Genomic DNA, 17,832 nt, shown 5'->3' with positions numbered 1-17,832 from the left:
CACCAGAAAGTAGAGAGAGATACCAGAGAACCAGGAACGAGTATGTTAGTGTGAGAAGAGCAGCTGAGAAAAGCTATGAAAATGATATAGCTAATAAAGCCAAGACCGAACCAAAGCTACTACACAGTCACATAAGGAGGAAGACAACAGTGAAGGAACAGGTGATGAAACTTAGGGTGGGCGAGGACAGGTACACAGAGGTGTGTGTGAATGACAGAGGTGTGTGAAGAACTCAACAAAAGGTTCCAGGAGGTCTTTACAATAGAACAGGGAGAAGTCACGGCACTAGAAGAGGTGGCAGCAAACCATGTGACCTTGGAAAGGTTCGAAATTACAAGAGATGAGGTCAAGAAGCACCTATTGGAGCTGGATGTGAGAAAAGCTGTTGGGCCGGACGGAATCTCACCATGGGTATTGAAAGAGTGTGCAGGAGCACTTTGCTTGCCACTCTCCCTAGTGTATAGTAGGCCACTGGAAACGGGAGACCTACCAGAAATATGGAAGACTGCTAATGTAGTACCAATATACAAAAAGGGTGACAGACAAGAGGCACTGAACTACAGGCCAGTGTCCTTAACTTGTATACCATGCAAGGTGATGGAGAAGATTGTGAGAAAAAACCTAGCAACATATCTGGAGAGGAGAGACTTTGTGACAACCCATCAACATGCGTTCAGGGAGGGTAAATCTTGCCTTACAGGCTTGATAGAATTCTATGATCAGGTGACAAAGATTAACCCTTAAAGTGCGCATCACTTCATATGAAGTGTAAATCGTTTTACCAGTCAACTGCGCTTCACGTCATATGAAGATTATGGGTACCGCGCACGATTTGAATGGCCCGCGGTGTAGCTGGGGGTCCCATACGCTGCCCAGGGGCTCTAGTAAACAGCGGCCATTTTGAAAAAAAATCCCGCTCACGAACCGAAGGCATGGGAGGCCTCAGTTTAGCGAGAGTCACCATGGCGAGCGCACGGTCAAACGCCTCACGGGCACGCACCACTCAGTCCCTCACCCCAGAGCACCCCAGAGCCCACGAATTATTCTCTGAAGGTGAAGAAAGTGTGTTTGACGATTCAGACAACGATGAGGATTATACACAGTTGTCGGGTGATAGTAGCAGCAGCAGTGAAAGTGAGAATGACCGCCATGCCATGGCGAGGCCTCTACGCTCACCCATGCCTCCTAGGCCAGTTTCTACCCCAATTCTACCACGACCTCACAGTTCCTGTGGATATTTTCTGTTTGAGGGTGACGAGTCAGAGGGAGGTGACTCCTTTTCTGGGTTTAGTGACTCAGATCAAAGTTTTATTGAGCCTGTGGCTGGTACCAGTGGTGTAACTGGGCGAGAAATTGTCGCGTCAGCAGCATCTCGCCCGGCCAAGCGCCACCGCATGGCACCACATGAGGGACCAAGACCCTCGTGTTCACGTGCATCCACCTCACGTGCATCCACCTCACGTGCATCCACCTCACGTGCATCCACCTCAAGTGCATCCACCTCAAGTGCATCCACCTCACGTGCACCCACCTCACGTGCACGTAGCCGCCGTGCTTCTCGCAGACGGTATTCAGCTCCTGGTCGCCGGTATGCATCGCTTCCTCGCCGTCTTTCCTCTGCATCTCGCAGGACGCCTGGTGTACTTGAGTGGAGTGATGGTGACGATTTTATTCCTAATATTCCTCACTTTGACGATAAAGATGCAGGGATTACAAACCTTTTCCCTAATCAAGGTGAGGACATGGCTGAGATGGAATATTTTACAGCATTCTATGATGAACCACTCATGGAATACATTGTACACCAAACGAACCTGCATGCTGCTTACCTGATTGAGAGGGAAATCACAGAATTTTCACGACTGCAGCGTTGGAAAAATACCACAGTGGCGGAAATGTATGTGTTTTTGGCACTCTGTTTGTTGATGAAGCACTGTCACAAACATGCAATAAATGACTATTGGAGCAAGGACAAGACAATACCAACACCTTTATTCGGGAAATATATGTCATGAGACAGGTTTCAGATACTCCTCAGGTGTCTACATTTTGGAAGTGTTCAGGACCGAACACCTGATGATAGACTGTGGCGAGTGAGGCACTACATGAACGATGTTATTGGAAAATTCAGAGATTTTTACGTACCAGCACAGAAGCTGGTGGTTGATGAATCTCTCATACTTTTCAAGGGACGTGTTCCATTCAAACAGTACATTCCCTCAAAACGAAACCGATTTGGCCTGAAATTTTTTGTTCTTTGTGATTGTGAGACAGGATACGTGTTACACATGATTCTGTACTCGGCTAGTGATGTAGACATTCCCGGTAACGACGAACATGGATTCTCGGGGAGTGTAGTGAAGACCATCATGGCTCTGTGGATGAACAAGGGACACATTTTATACACAGATAATTACTATACAAGTCCCTTGCTAGCTCGGTTCTTGCTAGAAAATAGAACCGGATTGGTTGGTACAGTAAAGCCACAACGAAGGGAAATGCCTGTGTTTGACAACGACATTGCAGTTGGTGAGTGTCAGAGAAGGAAAAGTGATAACATTCTGTCAGTTCGGTGGAAAGACAAAAGAGAGGTGAACTTGTTGACAACAATTCATGATGGAACAATGGTGAACAGTGGGAAAGTGAGCCATAAAACAAATGCACCACTATATAAGCCAGACTGTGTTTTAGACTATAATATCAACATGCGGTTGATTGATAAATCAGACATGATGATTGGCACTGCAGTGTGTGTGCGGAAGACATGTAGGTGGACGAAAAAAGTGTTCTTCCATCTTGTGGACATGAGCATGCTGAACTGTTTCAACATGTACCTTGTGAGAACTGGACGTAAGCCCACTTTCCGTGACTTTGTATTTGATGCTGCAATACAGTTATTAGGAAAGTTTGCAAAAGATGTCCCAGGTATTCAGCGGCCCATCATAAACCCACTGTTGCAGCATGCTGGTACTCCACGCCTCGCTCACACTGAAGGCTTCCTAGCACACAAACTTAAGTATTTGCCACCTGGTGTGAAGCGTGCAATAGCCCAACGTGATTGCTTGGTGTGTAAAACAACGACACGTAGAGACAAGAAACGGAAGCTTGTGCAAACATGGTGTGAAACGTGTGGTATCCCATTATGTGCTGTCGACTGCTTCAATGACTACCCCAGTCTAGAAATCTTCTAAGTGTGCTTCAAAGTGTGTATAGCGTGTGCGAGTGTGTAAATATGTAAACATATAAGCAGATAGCGTGTGCGTGTGTGTAAATATATACAAATATAAGCAGAACATACAATATAATAGACTGTAATGACATATTATATTGCTGTAATTGAAAATATTTGTGTGCGCCTGTGTATACTCAAATATGCAACAATTATTGATACAAAATATGTTCAAACAGTATTTGAAACACAATTAGTGAAAAAAAATTAGATAAAATGCGCTTAGACATTGTAAATAAATAGCGCGAAAATATATTTGTGGCAACTCTGGCTGTTTGAGGACCGCGCGCAACACCTCCCGGGCGTGTACTGCATGAGCGAACATGCAGATTGTGACGTCATCACCGAGCTTTTCGGCTCTATTGCAACAAAAGTAAGTACAATAGAATTTTTTTTTTATTTTTCCCGTGATCAGTGAACAGATTAGCAAAAAAAAAAAAATTTTTTTTTTTCAAAATGACATGCGCCTGTGCGGATGGCAGGATATTAGACCCCGAGCATGTTAAGGGTTAAGCAAGAAAAAGAAGGATGGGCGGACTGCATTTTTTTGGACTGTCGGAAAGCCTTTGACACAGTACCCCATAAAAGGTTGATGCATAAGCTGGAGAAACAGGCAGGAGTAACTGGTAGGGCACTCCAGTGGATAAGGAAGTACCTAAGCAATAGGAAGCAGAGAGTTATAGTGAGGGGTGAGACCTCAGAATGGCGTGAAGTCACCAGTGGAGTCCCACAGGGCTCGGTGCTTGGACCTATCCTGTTTCTGATATACGTAAATGATCTCCCAGAGGGTATAGACCCATTCCTCTCAATGTTTGCTGACGACGCCAAAATTATGAGAAGGATTAAGACAGAGGAGGACAGCTTGAGGCTTTAAGAAGACCTGGACAAGCTGCAGGAATGGTCGAACAAATGGATGTTAGAGTTTAACCCAAGCAAATGTAATGTAATGAAGATAGGGGTAGGAAACAGAAGACCAGATACAAGGTATCACTTGGGAGATGAAATACTTCAAGAGTCAGAGAGAGAAAGACCTGGGGGTTGATATCATGCCAGACCTGTCCCCTGAAGCTCATATCAAGAGGATAACATCAGCAGCATATGCCAGGTTGGCTAACATAAGAACGGCCTTTAGAAACTTGTGTAAGGAATCTTTCAGAACATTATATACCACATATGTCAGACCAATCCTGGAGTATGCAACTCCAGCATGGAGTCCATATCTAGTCAAGCATAAGACTAAACTGGAAAAGGTTCAAAGGTTTGCCACCAGACTAGTACCCGAGCTGAGAGGTATGAGCTACGAGGAGAGACTACGGGAATTGAACCTCACTTCGTTGGAAGACAGAAGAGTTAGGGGGGACATGATCACGACATTCAAGATTCTCAAGGGAATCGACAGGGTTGATAAAGACAGGCTATTTAACACAAGGGGCACACGCACTAGGGGACACAGGTGGAAACTGAGTGCCCAAATGAGCCACAGAGATATTAGAAAGAACTTTTTTAGTGTCAGAGTGGTTGACAAATGGAATGCATTAGGAAGTGATGTGGTGGAGGCTGATTCCATACACAGTTTCAAGTGTAGATATGATAGAGCCCAATAGGCTCAGGAACCTGTACACCAGTTGATTGACGGTTGAGAGGCGGGACCAAAGAGCCAGAGCTCAACCTCCGCAAGCACAACTAGGTGAGTACAACTAGGTGAGTACACTTGGCACCAGCTATGTATTCACTGACCCTATGGCAAGTATGCTTAATTCCTCTGTATCTAATTTACCCTTGGGCATACGGTGGCCTCCGTATTTTATAAGTATTCCTGGTTCTGTGGGCATCCTAGGGACACCCAATATGACAGTTTACCATCCAGGGTTAACAGAGATAGGGCTTGTGCACGAGATCGGTGCACTGTGCACTGCAATGGGCCATTCAAGTCAGCTGTGGGAGAATCTTGACAGATCATACTCTCACATCATTATACAGTGGCACCTCGACTTACGATTGCCCTGACTTACGATAATTTCAAGTTATGATGTAAATTTGATCGAAAAATGCGACTCGACTTACGATAGTGTCGTCAACTAACAATATTTGTTGTTACACATTTGGGTCGACCGAGTGCGTGGTTCCCAGTCACGCGGGCTAACCTGGCTCAGTTTACTAGAGCTGCCCGCTTAATGATGATCACGCCTATAAGAAATTCCATTTTTGTAGTGATTTTTTGCTTTTTGAACATAAAACTGATTATTATATATCATGCCATGGGTCCCAAGAAAGTCGGTGATAAGGTTCAACCTAAGAAAATAGTTGTGAGTTGAGGCAGTAGAGGATGTCCCTTCCTCATTAACCCTTTAACTGCGCAACGCGCCTGCAGGCCCAGGCTTCGGGTGCGCAACGCGCCTCCAGGTGTGTTTATTTTTCACATTCCATTCAAAACTCCCGCGGATACATGGGGTTCACATCAGCTTCCTCAGGGCTCTTGTAAACAGACGCCATCTTTAAAAAAAATCATGGTCCACATTGCCGGGTGTCAGAGCCTCAGTAGTGAGTGAGCAACCAAGGCTGGCGCTCACAGCATGAGCGCACAGCTCTGCTGTTCAGCGTGTGACCACAGCATTGCCTAATAATGTCAAAATATATGTATAACCTGTATTATTTAGCCGTATTAGTATTATCGAAGAGCCTGAGTGGGATAATGACTGGGTACAATGTTCATATATCAGTGATTCAATGCTGTTCACGATGTTCACAGTGCTAGCCACAGCACCACAGCATTATTTCGTCCATCTAGGAATCTTCAAATGACTTCTTAGGTTCCTTTTCAAAATAAACTTGTGGTCAATTATTCATTTACAGTAATTCGTGACCAGGATTGGCCCATACGAGGCAGCTGCTATTGGCCCATACGAGGCAGCTGCTATTGGCCCATACGAGGCAGCTGCTATTGGCCCATACGAGGCAGCTACTATTGGCCCATACGAGGCAGCTGCTATTGGCCCATACGAGGCAGCTGCTATTGGCCCATACGAGGCAGCTGCTATTGGCCCATACGAGGCAGCTGTTATTGGCCCATACGAGGCAGCTGTTAGTGGCCCATACGAGGCAGCTGTTAGTGGCCCATACGAGGCAGCTGCTAGTGGCCCATACGAGGCAGCTGCTAGTGGCCCATACGAGGCAGCTGCTAGTGGCCCATACGAGGCAGCTGCTAGTGGCCCATACGAGGCAGCTGCTAGTGGCCCATACGAGGCAGCTGCTAGTGGCCCATACGAGGCAGCTGCTAGTGGCCCATACGAGGCAGCTGCTAGTGGCCCATACGAGCTATTTTCGTGAGAGATGTGACGTCGTAATTGTAGCGTCATCTGCTGTCTGCTGTGTGATTTCTCATGCAGTGTATGATGGCCACTGTACTGTTTGGACACAATACCGGCTTACTTGCATAGTTCTAGTAAATAAAACATGTAGATAAGTATATATAACATGTGTAAATAGTGTAATAAAAACAATGACATTATGGTGGGAGGAGCAATGTTGGCGAGTAAGATGTTGGAGTGAGGGAGGGCTGTCTGGGTGTGGCTGCTCACACTTGCGATGTTCTGAATGTGTTGATGGTAAATGTATATAGTGTGTGACAGTGTATAGTGTGTACATATGTTATAAATATACATAAATGAACATGAAACATTGGTGTGAATAACTGTATGATGGGAGGGGCAATGTTGGAGGAGTGAGGGAGGGCTGGCTGGGTGTGACAGGTCACACTCGCGGTGTTCTGAATGTGTTGATGGTGAATGTATATATTGTGTGACAGTGTACAGTCTGTAAATAGATTGTATATATACATAAATTAGCATGATACATGGTAAATATGTGCACGATATGTGTACACAAGTGTCATGCACGTAACAGTGTCCTTGGACAGTACTACCATAATGTAGTGTACATGTTCATTATACATAGGATTAGCACGTAAAAACAAATAAAATGTATTTGGAACTGTGCGCAAAAAAATGAACAAAAATATATTCATGGCAACTCGCACGCCCCGCCCCGGGCGCCCCACCGGCCCCGAGAGCATACTGCTCTGGCGCACGGGGAATGATGACGTCATGCCCTACCTTTCGGACCCCATAGCAGCCAAAGTAAGTACAATTTCGAACTTCCGTTGCTATACTCATATACAGGGAGGGGTTTTTGACACTTTCAGAAGAAAAAAATTTTTTTTCCCGAGGTTTCATTTCCTGCGCACTGGGGGGATGTCATATTTATAGGCCGCGCAGTTAAAGGGTTAACCCTTAACATGCTCGGGGTTTAATATCCTGTCATCCCCACAGGCGCATGTCATTTTGAAAAAAAAAATAATAATTTTTTCTTCCTAACCTGTTAATTTTGTGTTCACTGATCACGGGAAAAATAATAAAAAAATCTTAAGTGGCATATATTGCCCGCTATAGGGTGGGGAAGTCTGGCAAAAAACAGGCGCTGACTCAGCATGCATCCCAGGCGGTCTGTTGCTCGCCAGCTGTCAGGCCGGAGTTGCCACAAAGAGATAATTACCTAATTATTTCAATGTCTCTGATTGATTTTTCATAGTTTTTTGCTATAATATTATTCAATAGTGTGTAGTTTGATATATTTATATAATAAAATGAGTGAATCATTGCTGTACTCAAAAATATGGTGTGCATATTGTTGATTCAATTATGTTCATCAATCAGTGAACAAATACTTTGTCGGTTATTACACTATAAGCACAGGTTATATATAAGTATCTGCATGTTTTGTTCACTATAACGAACCACTAAGTAGCTATTATGAGTCAAAAAGTAATGAGGAGTGACCGCCGTGTACCAGCCAGCCACTCACGCCCTCCCTCAAGTCATCTGACTCACCCACATTCTCCTCCCACAATACTGTTTTTCTATAATTCACTATATACAGACGTTATATATAAGTATCTACATGTTTTGTTCACCATAACTGTACATCTAAGCTTGTATGGTGAGTAAAGGCACAGAGATGTGGCTACTCACACAGTCAGCTGGTGGCTGCCGCCCTCAAGGCCAGACACACTAATATTTCTCCTCCAACAATACTGTGTGGTGTTATTACGCTATATACACACATTATATATAAATATCTACCTGTTTTATTCACCATACTTGTACAAATAAACTGGTATGGTGCCTAAAGACCAACGTGGTAACCAGTAAACAACACCGTCGCCTGCACGGTGGCATCGTGCAGACGACACCACCGCCCTCACCAAAATGGCGGCTCCAAACCTTCTCTTGCTGTTTATACCCTCTATACACACGTTATATATAAGTATCTACATTTGTGTTCACCATAGCGAACCACTAAGCTGGTATGCTGAGTGCAGTCAATAAAAGGTGGCCACACACAGTCAGAAAACAACGCCACAACCCTCCCTCCCACAGCCTTACTCCTCCCTCCATGGAGCACAGCGCTAAATATCACTACAATCCTGCTATTATCAGAATCCTGGTCAGTTTTATCACAGTCAGGGGGCTTCAGTAATACTATCACTGCTAAATAATAGCAGTATCATTTATATTATGGTATTTGTAGGCGATGCTGTGGTCACAAGCTGAACAGCAGTGCTGTGAGCTCGTGCTGCGTGCGCCAGCCTTGGTGGCTTCCTCAATACTGATGCTGTAACACCCAAGAATGTTGGCCTGGATTTTTTTTCTAGGTGGCATCTGGCAACTATCGGTCGTGGCTGTACTATAGCTGCCCCTATCCCAGGCGGGGCGTTTAAATTATAGCGCTAGACACAAAATCATATATAAATGATGTGCGCGGTTTCGGTTTTGTCACTGATATCATTTATATATGATATGCGCGGTTTGAGGGTTAAATTCCATTTGCCAAGTGGTGCTCCATATACTTACTTTGTCCAGATCATCTTGAAGGGCATGACAATCATCTAAGTTTCTTATCCTTCCTATTATCTTAGCATCATCAGCAAACATGTTCATATAATTCTGTATACCAACTGGTAGATCATTTATGTAGACAATAAACGTCACTGGTGCAAGAACTGAACCCTGTGGTACTCCACTTGTGACATTTCTCCAGTCCGATACATTGCCTCTGATCTCTGCCCTCATTTTTCTATCAGTCAGAAAATTTTTCATCCATGTTAGAAGCTTACGTGTCACCCCTCCAATATTTTCCAGTTTCCAGAACAACCTCTTATGTGGAACTCTGTTGAAAGCCTTTCTTAGGTCCAGATAAATGCAGTCAACCCAACCATCTCTTTCCTGTAATATCTCTGTTGCTTAATCATAGAAACTGAGTAAATTCGATACACAGGATCTTCCAGATTGAAAACCATACTTTCTTTCTGTCTGATATTGTAACGTATGTTTATGTTACGTTGTTGGGTTGATTAGATACACAGTGTTTAGTGAGTTTCATATTTATTTAGTAGTCCTGGATACAGCAGTGTCGTAGACGTTGAGACGAAGCCTGGAGCAGAGCGGAGAGCTGAGTGAGGCCGGAGTCGTGGAGCTCTATGTGGGAGAGCGTGGTGGCTCAATTGGGAATTGCGAGTGTCTGAACTCAGGGAGCGAGAGCGTTGTAGCTGGATGCAGTCGTAGTCTGCTGTCTGCTCTGTGTCGAAGCTGTAGCGTCTTGGGTCGATTAGAACTGCCCACTCCAAGTACTACATTTTTGACTGGAGATTGTACTGTTCGATATTCATCAAATCGCTTGCATATATGGTGATACACCTCAGCTTCCTTCAAGAAGGTGAGAAGGTGAGAAGAGTATTACCTGTAATTGGGGAAAGGATTGTAGCTTCTGTAATTAGTTATGCTATTAAGATAATGAGAAAATGGAGCGAGTATAAGGATTACTCACTACAGGACTCCCCCTGCCAGGGAATGGAAGAAAATCAATATAACAAAAAATACGAGGCTACTGTTTCCTGGGTCGCTGTGGAACATGTAGTCTGGTACCAAAAGATGCAGGCTGTGTGTGGACAAGCTTGGTGTAGCAGGAGAGAAGAATGTGCATGATTGTTGCGTCCTTTGGTCACTGGTGGAGCATTTAGATCCGGGGCGGATGGGCTCGGGCACCAGGACAATAGGAGGTAATGTAGGCACGTAGGTAGGACAACGAGGGAATCACTGCTAGAGTTGAATTGTCCTGGAGGCGACGAAGAGTCAGAAGCACAAGCTGTAAGTTCTGTACTGCGCAAGGCCTACTCTTGAGTCGGCAGAGTATCAGAATGCGGTGAACGTGTAGATGAATCTGACAAAAGAGCAGCTTTCGTGGGCGCTCCTTGTAGGACAAGCAGTGCCCTGGCAGCGACGGAGAGTCGGCAGGACAGGCTGTAGATCCCACATTATGAAGTTACTGATGAAGCTGCCAGATGAGTGAGTAGCGATCGTGGAGCAGCAAGCCGTAGTAGATGAAAAGGCAGAGACGATCGCGGTGAAAATCATAGCTGTGGCGAGGGTGTTGGCAATGTTCCATGACAGGTGGCTGCGATCCACAGCAAACAGCAGTAGTAGAGGTCCAGTGAGAGTCCATGTTGTAGTCAGTCGTGGCTGGGTATCGTCGAAACTCTCTGGGGTCACCAATGTAACGTACGTTTATGTTACGTTGTTGGGTTGATTAGATACACAGTGTTTAGTGAGTTTCATATTTAGTAGTCCTAGATACAGCAGTGTCGTAGACGTTGAAACGAAGCCTGGAGCAGAGCAGAGAGCTGAGTGAGGCTGGAGTCGTGGAGCTCTATGCGGGAGAGCGTGGCGGCTCGTTTGGGAATTGCGAGTGTCTGAACTCGGGGAGTGAGAGCATTGTAGCTGGATGTGGTCGTAGTCTGCTGTCTGCTCTGTGTCAAAGCTGTAGCGTCTTGGGTCGATTAGAACTGCCCACGCCAAGTACTACATTCTTGACTGAAGATTGTACTGTTCGATATTCATCAAATCGCTTGCATATATGGTGATTACACCTCAGCTCCCTTCAACAAGGTGAGAAGAGTATTACCTGTAATTGGGGAAAGGATTGTAGCTTCAGTAATTAGTTATGCTATTAAGATAATGAGATAATGGAGCGAGTATAAGGATTACTTGCTACAATATTATATCATTTCTCTCCAGGTGTTCTACCCATTTAGTTTTAATTATTTTTTTCCAATATTTTGACTATTACACTTGTCAATGATACAGGTCTATAATTAAGGGGGTCTTCCCTGCTTCCACTTTTGTAGATTGGAACTATGTTAGCCTTTTTCTACACATCAGCTACAACTCCTGTAAACAGGGATGCCTGAAAAATCAGTTGAAGTGGAATGCTGAGCTCAGGTGCACATTCTCTCAGAACCCATGGTGAAACTCCATCTGGACCAACTGCTTTGTTCTTATTTAGCTCCTTGAGCATTTTTTCCACTTCGTCTCTAGACACCTCTATGTGCTCTACGTTGTTCTCTGGAATTCTTATTGTATCTGGTTCCCTGAAGATTTAATTTTGGACAAACACACTTTGGAACTTTTCGTTTAATGTTTCACATATTTTCTTTTAATTTTCCGTGAATCTATTTCCCATTTTCAACCTCTGAATATTACAACCCGTTCTCGCAAATTTAATAAGTCAATATTGACTTATTAAATATGTGCATAGGTGACATACTTAACATAATAGTTTCCCTTGAAAAGCTTCATAGAAAACACCGACCTTACCTAACCTATTTAGTATGTTAAGATAAGCATCTTATTGCTTCGTAATTACAATTATTACCTAACCTATAATAGGTATAGGTTAAGTAATAATTGTAATTACGAAGCAATAAGATGCTTATCTTAAGATACTAACAAGGTTAGGTAAGGTCGGTGTTTTCTATGAATCTTTTTAAGGGTATCTATTATGTTTAGTATATCACCTATGCACGTAGTTAATAAGTCAATATTGACTTTACGAATTTGCGAGAACGGGTTGAATATTATCCTTTACCTGCAATTTGTTGTTTATGAATTTATAAAATAGACCTGGTTCTGTTTTACATTTGTCTGCAATCCCTTTTTCAAAATTTCTTTCTGCCTCTCTCCTTCCTGCCGTGTAGTTGTTTCTCGCATCTTTGTATCGCTGGTATGTTTGGGGGTTTGGCCTCTTACTGTATTGATTCCATTTTTGTGTCTTTTGGTCTCTGGCCCTCTTGCAATTTCTGTTGAACCAATCCTGTTTCCTAGTTCTGCATCTCTGTTTTGGTATAAATTTTTTTGTGCCTTTATCATATATTTCACAAAGCTTGACATACATCTCATTCACTTCCTTGCCTAGCAACAAGTCTGTCCAATTATACTCACTAAAAATTTTTCCAAGGTTGCCATAATGTCCTCTCCTAAAGTCAGGTTTTTCAATTGCATCAACCTTCTTATTTTCTTCCAGATTATAATGCATTGCATACTTCATTCCCAAAAAGACATGGTCATGTTTACCCAAGGGAGGAAGGTACTGAATGTCAAATATTTCTTCCTCCTTCCTGGTAAATATCAATTCTAGCATGGAGGGAACGTCCCCTTCCCTCATCCTCGTAGCTTGTTTAACATGTTGATACAAGAATGTTTCCAGGATGAGGTCTACAAATTTACAGGTCCAAAAATTTTCTGTTTTAGCTTCATATGCTTCCCAGTCTATGGATTTCAAGTTGAAGTCGCCGACTATCAACAGTCATGACCTATCGTTATCCGCTCTCGCTATGATCTCTCTCATTATTGTTATAAGACCTTCTCGTTTACTATCTAGCTCCTCCTTTGACCATGTGCTGCCTGGCGTGTGTGTGTGTGTGTTTATAATAATAATAATAATAATAATAATAATAATTGATTACAAGACTTCTTCCTATTTCAATTGAAATAATGCACCCTTTTCACATTTGTAATCCATTTAATGATTATATTTTTAAACGTGTAGTTTTTCTTGCAGATGAAACAAGCTCAGTGTGCAACTCATGTCCTTTTGGAAGAAGAAATTGCAGAGTTATAAATGGATGAAATACCATGGGCTTCTTTCCGAAATGTTCTGACAAATCATAATATTAACAACCATCGCATTTAATGGATTCAAATTTGCATACAGTATTTTTCAATAACAAAAAATGCTTTCTTTGGTTAGGTATTTATCCAGAAGACAGATGCACACATTTTACACATTCTGCATTACTACTATATACTATATATTTTTGTTGGCTTGTAGATCATTGTTACTACTGGTAGAGTATTTTTTTAATGTTTTGTGTAAACTTACTGTATTATTGATGCAATTATTATATTTGTTATCTAATTTGAATTTCTAATATTAGTGTAATTATACGCCCTGGGTGGGCGGCTCCTTAGCCCAGTGAGGGAGCACTTGTACACCACCTGTGGCTAGGAGGGGGGTAGCTCCCGCTCCCCTCTTCTGCCTGCTGTGATGGTGCACAAGCTAAAGACATTCCCATATGTTGGCCACGTATAGTGACATGGGGCATGCTCTTATGTCTCTTCATCTAGGATTTGAGCCAACCCACAAATTGTGAGCCCCTGTGGAGAAGATGGAGGGGGGGGGGGGGGAGGCAACATGCTCCTTTAGTAAGGGGACGGGTAAAACTGAAAGGTTATTGCGGTCCACCTGAACCAATCAGTTGGTCTAGTTAGCCTCGCCCAGTTATTCATCTGATCAAGTGGGCATTGTAAAGTTGGTGTCCCTAATGGTCCTTGGGATGCCATTCAGCCTGCAATAGTGACCCATATATGCTGTTCTGGTTACCCCTGGGATTGCTTGCCCTTGTCCCTCCCATGCGAATTCCAGTGTGGGTGGAGGTGTGGGACAGCCAAGCCTTTATATGTTACTTTTATGTTAACTTCTGATCTTGTTTCGCTTCAGACCTGTTGGAAGGGCAACCAGGCCTCTGAGTCAGACTGTGCTGGAAGGATGGGCTCCAGAGCCCTGGCTACTTTGGGCCCAGACCTGGTTTTTTCTCTACCCCTACTGACACACTCTGTTCCCCTGCTACTTCTTTGGCTGGGTGAGCTCCAAGCCCCCTATGGTGACACTCTTGTCCCCTGGTGTGGCTCCATTTTCCTTAGTGACCACTGTGTCATTTATCCACCTCCTTCGTTGTGGTTCCCGGCACCGTCGCAATACTAGAGCACAATTGCCTCCTGCTTCCACTGTTTTGTTTCAAGATTTGTTCAGCCGCGCTACATGGCACAAGTATTTTTACCTTTGCCACACTGAACATTCCTGCCCTGATGATGTGCACATCCATAAGAACTTAGTTGACTCTGGATTCTCAGGTTACATTTAACCTTTCTCAGACTGGTGCACATGTTATGGCCCCTTCTTAGGAGGGGCCTGGGCACCTGGGGCCCCTTAGGCCTGCCTTACTGCTTTGTTCTATATAGGTGAGACCTCTGTTCAGATGCCCCAAAATACCCAGTTGAATGCCAACATTGGCAATGTTGTTCTCTTGCACCATGTTGCAACTGGAGATAGAGACCTCAAAGACTACCATGAGCATATTAAGTATATGGTGGGACCCTTCCATCTTCCGTCATCCTTGTCAGTGCCTGATGCTCCATTCAGAAGTACATCCTCTCTTTACACCTCTGCAGTAGGTGTTGAAAATTTGGTCATAGTTATTCCAGGTGCAGCAGTGAGTTGTCCCTTTGCCCCTTGTGTGGTGACTGGACATTCTCATACTGATTGCTGTTTTTCCTAAACTTTCTGCATCAACTGTGGTGAAGCCCACCCTGCCTTTTCTCGTATGTGCATCCATTATAAGTTCAAACAGGCCATCCTCGCCTTTAAACATCATGCTTGTATTTGTTTCCTCGAGGCTCGGTGCCAGGTTTGCCGTCTTGACTCTTTCTGCCATTACTTATGCTCTAGTGTTGTTGCACTACTCTTCCCCACCCTTCTTCCCTTCATTGCTCCTCAAACCATTTTCAACCCTTGCTCCACCAGCTCTTCCCTTCCACTACTCTCCAATCTATGGCCACACGTGTTCCTCTTGAATCTCCAGCCTCTTTTTCCACTCTGCCCTTCCTGCTCATCTCCTACCCACATTTGGTGCCACTTCTCCACTTCCTCCTCCTATTGTTTTCTCTGTGACCTCCTCCAATTTCCAACACCATCTTTCTTCTATCTAAGTCTTCCCCTCTGTCCTTTGGCCCTTCCCCATTCCTGTCTGTCCTGGCCGATGTCCATCCTCCTCCTCCTCTTCTTCATGTTGTCCTCCCTCTGCAGCCGAGACTGTGAAGGTCTTTGTGTAGTACTGTACATCACTACTGGTACACCTGTGTCTGTCAGAAGCGGAAACCTGGTTCCTCTCCCTCTTCCGCCTCAGCAGGTAAGAAGGCTTCTGTCCTTTCATTATTTTCCTCTTCCATCTTGGTTCCTACCTCTCCTTCCGTCTTGGCATCGGAGTTGGTTGATCTGGCTATGGACATTTCCATAGCCCGTGATTCTGCTTCTGGTACTGTCCTTGATGAAGTGCTCGCTGCCATTTCAGTCATTCACCAACCCTTCCTCAATGGCACCTCCTCCCTCTCCAAACCCTGTCAATTTGCCTCTACCCCTTCCTACCGGCCTCTCTGCTCCACCATCTCTGCTGGATTTACAATTGCCTACCCAACCCACCCTGACTTCACATTACCTGCTTCTGATCCTCTCTAGTGTTCTTCACCTTCATTTTTCTCCTTTTTCTTCCCCCTCTCTTCTTTCTTATTTTTATTCTTTAATGGAATATTTGTGGTTTCTTTGCAAAGTTTCTTGAACTTCAACTGATGTTCTCAGTTTTCACAGCTTAGTGTTTGTCTCCAGAAGCCGATGTTTGGCACTCATCCCGGTCACTTTTGTGGTTATGCCGTTCTATCCTCCCCCTCCAGCTTTTGCTGGGACTCTTTAACTCTTCTGTTCTCTTGATCTGGAATGATGCTCCTCCTCCTTTTTCAGTTAAATGTTCATTCCTCTGCTGCTCGTATCTTTCTAAGTAAATGGTACACTGTTCCGTTTCCTCCCCTCTCCCTATCCCAATCCCCCCATCTTAAATCTCTCCTCCCACCCATCACAATCCCTCCCCCCCCCCCACGCATGTTCCTCTTTCTCATTCTGAAAACCGCCTCTTGGATTCATTACCGGAGCCTGTGCTCCTTTTGGATGATTTTGACTGTCTACATGCCCTCTGGGGATGATACTCTAACATGTACCCATCAGAGTATCACCCATCGTACGGGGATATACCCATAAGTGTGACACAATCAGGAGGAGCATTGACAAACTAAAAGATTCAAAGTCCCAGGTGTGGATGAATTGAATCCGATATTGTAGAGGACCTGGCAAATGCACTATGCCTATCACTGAAACTCCTTTTCAGAAAATCCTCTGGACCAAGGGGTAGTGCCCCTAGGATTGGAAATATACAAATGTTACCCCTATTTTCAAAAAAAGCAGAAAGAGCTCAGCATAAATCTACCAACCAATCAGCTTGATATCACACTTCTGGTATATTAAAAATAACTCTGCTCACCTTTTTGGAATCGGTAACTGGCTATTCAGACGAAGAACTTCTGGTAGATGTAGTTTACATGGAATTTGCTAAAGCTTTTGACAGGGTACCACATGGAAGACTAGCAAGGAAACTACAGGCACATGGAATAAATGGTAGAATACTAGAATTGATAAAACAATGGTTAAAACAAAAAAATAAAACAAAGGATCATGTTAAATGGCAATGAATCTGACTGGAGAATTGTGGTAAGTGGGGTGCCACAGGGGTCCATCTTGGGGCCAACCCTTTTTGTCATATACATCAATGACATAGATGAGAATATTACAAACCACATCATCAAATTTACAGATGACACTAAGATTTATGGTAAAGTCGGAAGTGAAAATGATATTGAAGCCTTACAAAAAGATCTACATGAACTGCACAAATGGTCAGATGACCGTACTGGCAAATGCCTTCTAATATCGATAAATGCAAGACCTTGCACGTGGGGCATAAAACTCCACGTCACAACTATGAAATTAACAGCATTACCTTGTAGCAGATTGATGATGAAAAGGACCTTGAAGTAAGAATCCATAAGGTGTGGATTCTTCACACCTTTCTAAAAGTTGCACAAGTAGTGGGAGTGGCAGTTAAAAAAAAAAAAAAAAGAGCTAACCAAACCCTAGGAATAATCTAGCATACCTTTGACTTTAAGGAAAAGAAGATAGTCATTCAATTGTATAAGTCTCTGGAGTGCCCCCACCTGGATTATTACATACAGGCATGGAGACCTCATTTTCAGCAAGACATAGCTTCATTGGAGAAGGTTTAACACCAAGGCAACAAAATAATTCCAGAACCAAATCAACTCTCATACCAGGACAGCTTGTGGGCCACATGGCTAACTACACTGCAAACCAGACATGATAAGGCTGATCTCATCAAAATGTTCAAAATACTGAACAGTTTGGTGGATGTTGAGCCAGACAACTTCTTCAAAAGGTCAGATGTAATGCCAACAAGTAGTAACGGTTTTAAATTCAACAAGCCACAAGGTTGGACTGAAAACGGGAGATGCTTTATTACCCATACAGTTATA

At 43.8% G+C, this 17,832-nt stretch overlaps 1 protein-coding gene across 2 annotated transcripts in view; it reads left to right on the top strand.

Annotated features, from left to right (window-relative positions):
- LOC123755353 (uncharacterized) overlaps window positions 1–14,154 on the top strand; it is a 144,414-nt gene extending 130,260 nt beyond the window's left edge. For both annotated transcript variants that reach the window (XM_045737897.2, XM_045737894.2), the window contains one exon: window positions 13,181–14,154. In XM_045737897.2, the coding sequence (XP_045593853.2) occupies window positions 13,181–13,240 (60 nt within the window). In that variant the 3' untranslated portion in view covers window positions 13,241–14,154. The remainder of the gene's footprint in view (window positions 1–13,180) is intronic.
- Window positions 14,155–17,832: the final 3,678 nt, after the last annotated feature.

Source organism: Procambarus clarkii, chromosome 20, assembly GCF_040958095.1.
Source record: "Procambarus clarkii isolate CNS0578487 chromosome 20, FALCON_Pclarkii_2.0, whole genome shotgun sequence".
In the NCBI taxonomy this organism is placed as follows: domain Eukaryota; kingdom Metazoa; phylum Arthropoda; class Malacostraca; order Decapoda; family Cambaridae; genus Procambarus; species Procambarus clarkii.
Note: the sequence above shows the minus strand (reverse complement) of the source record. Positions and strands in the feature narration are given on the sequence as shown.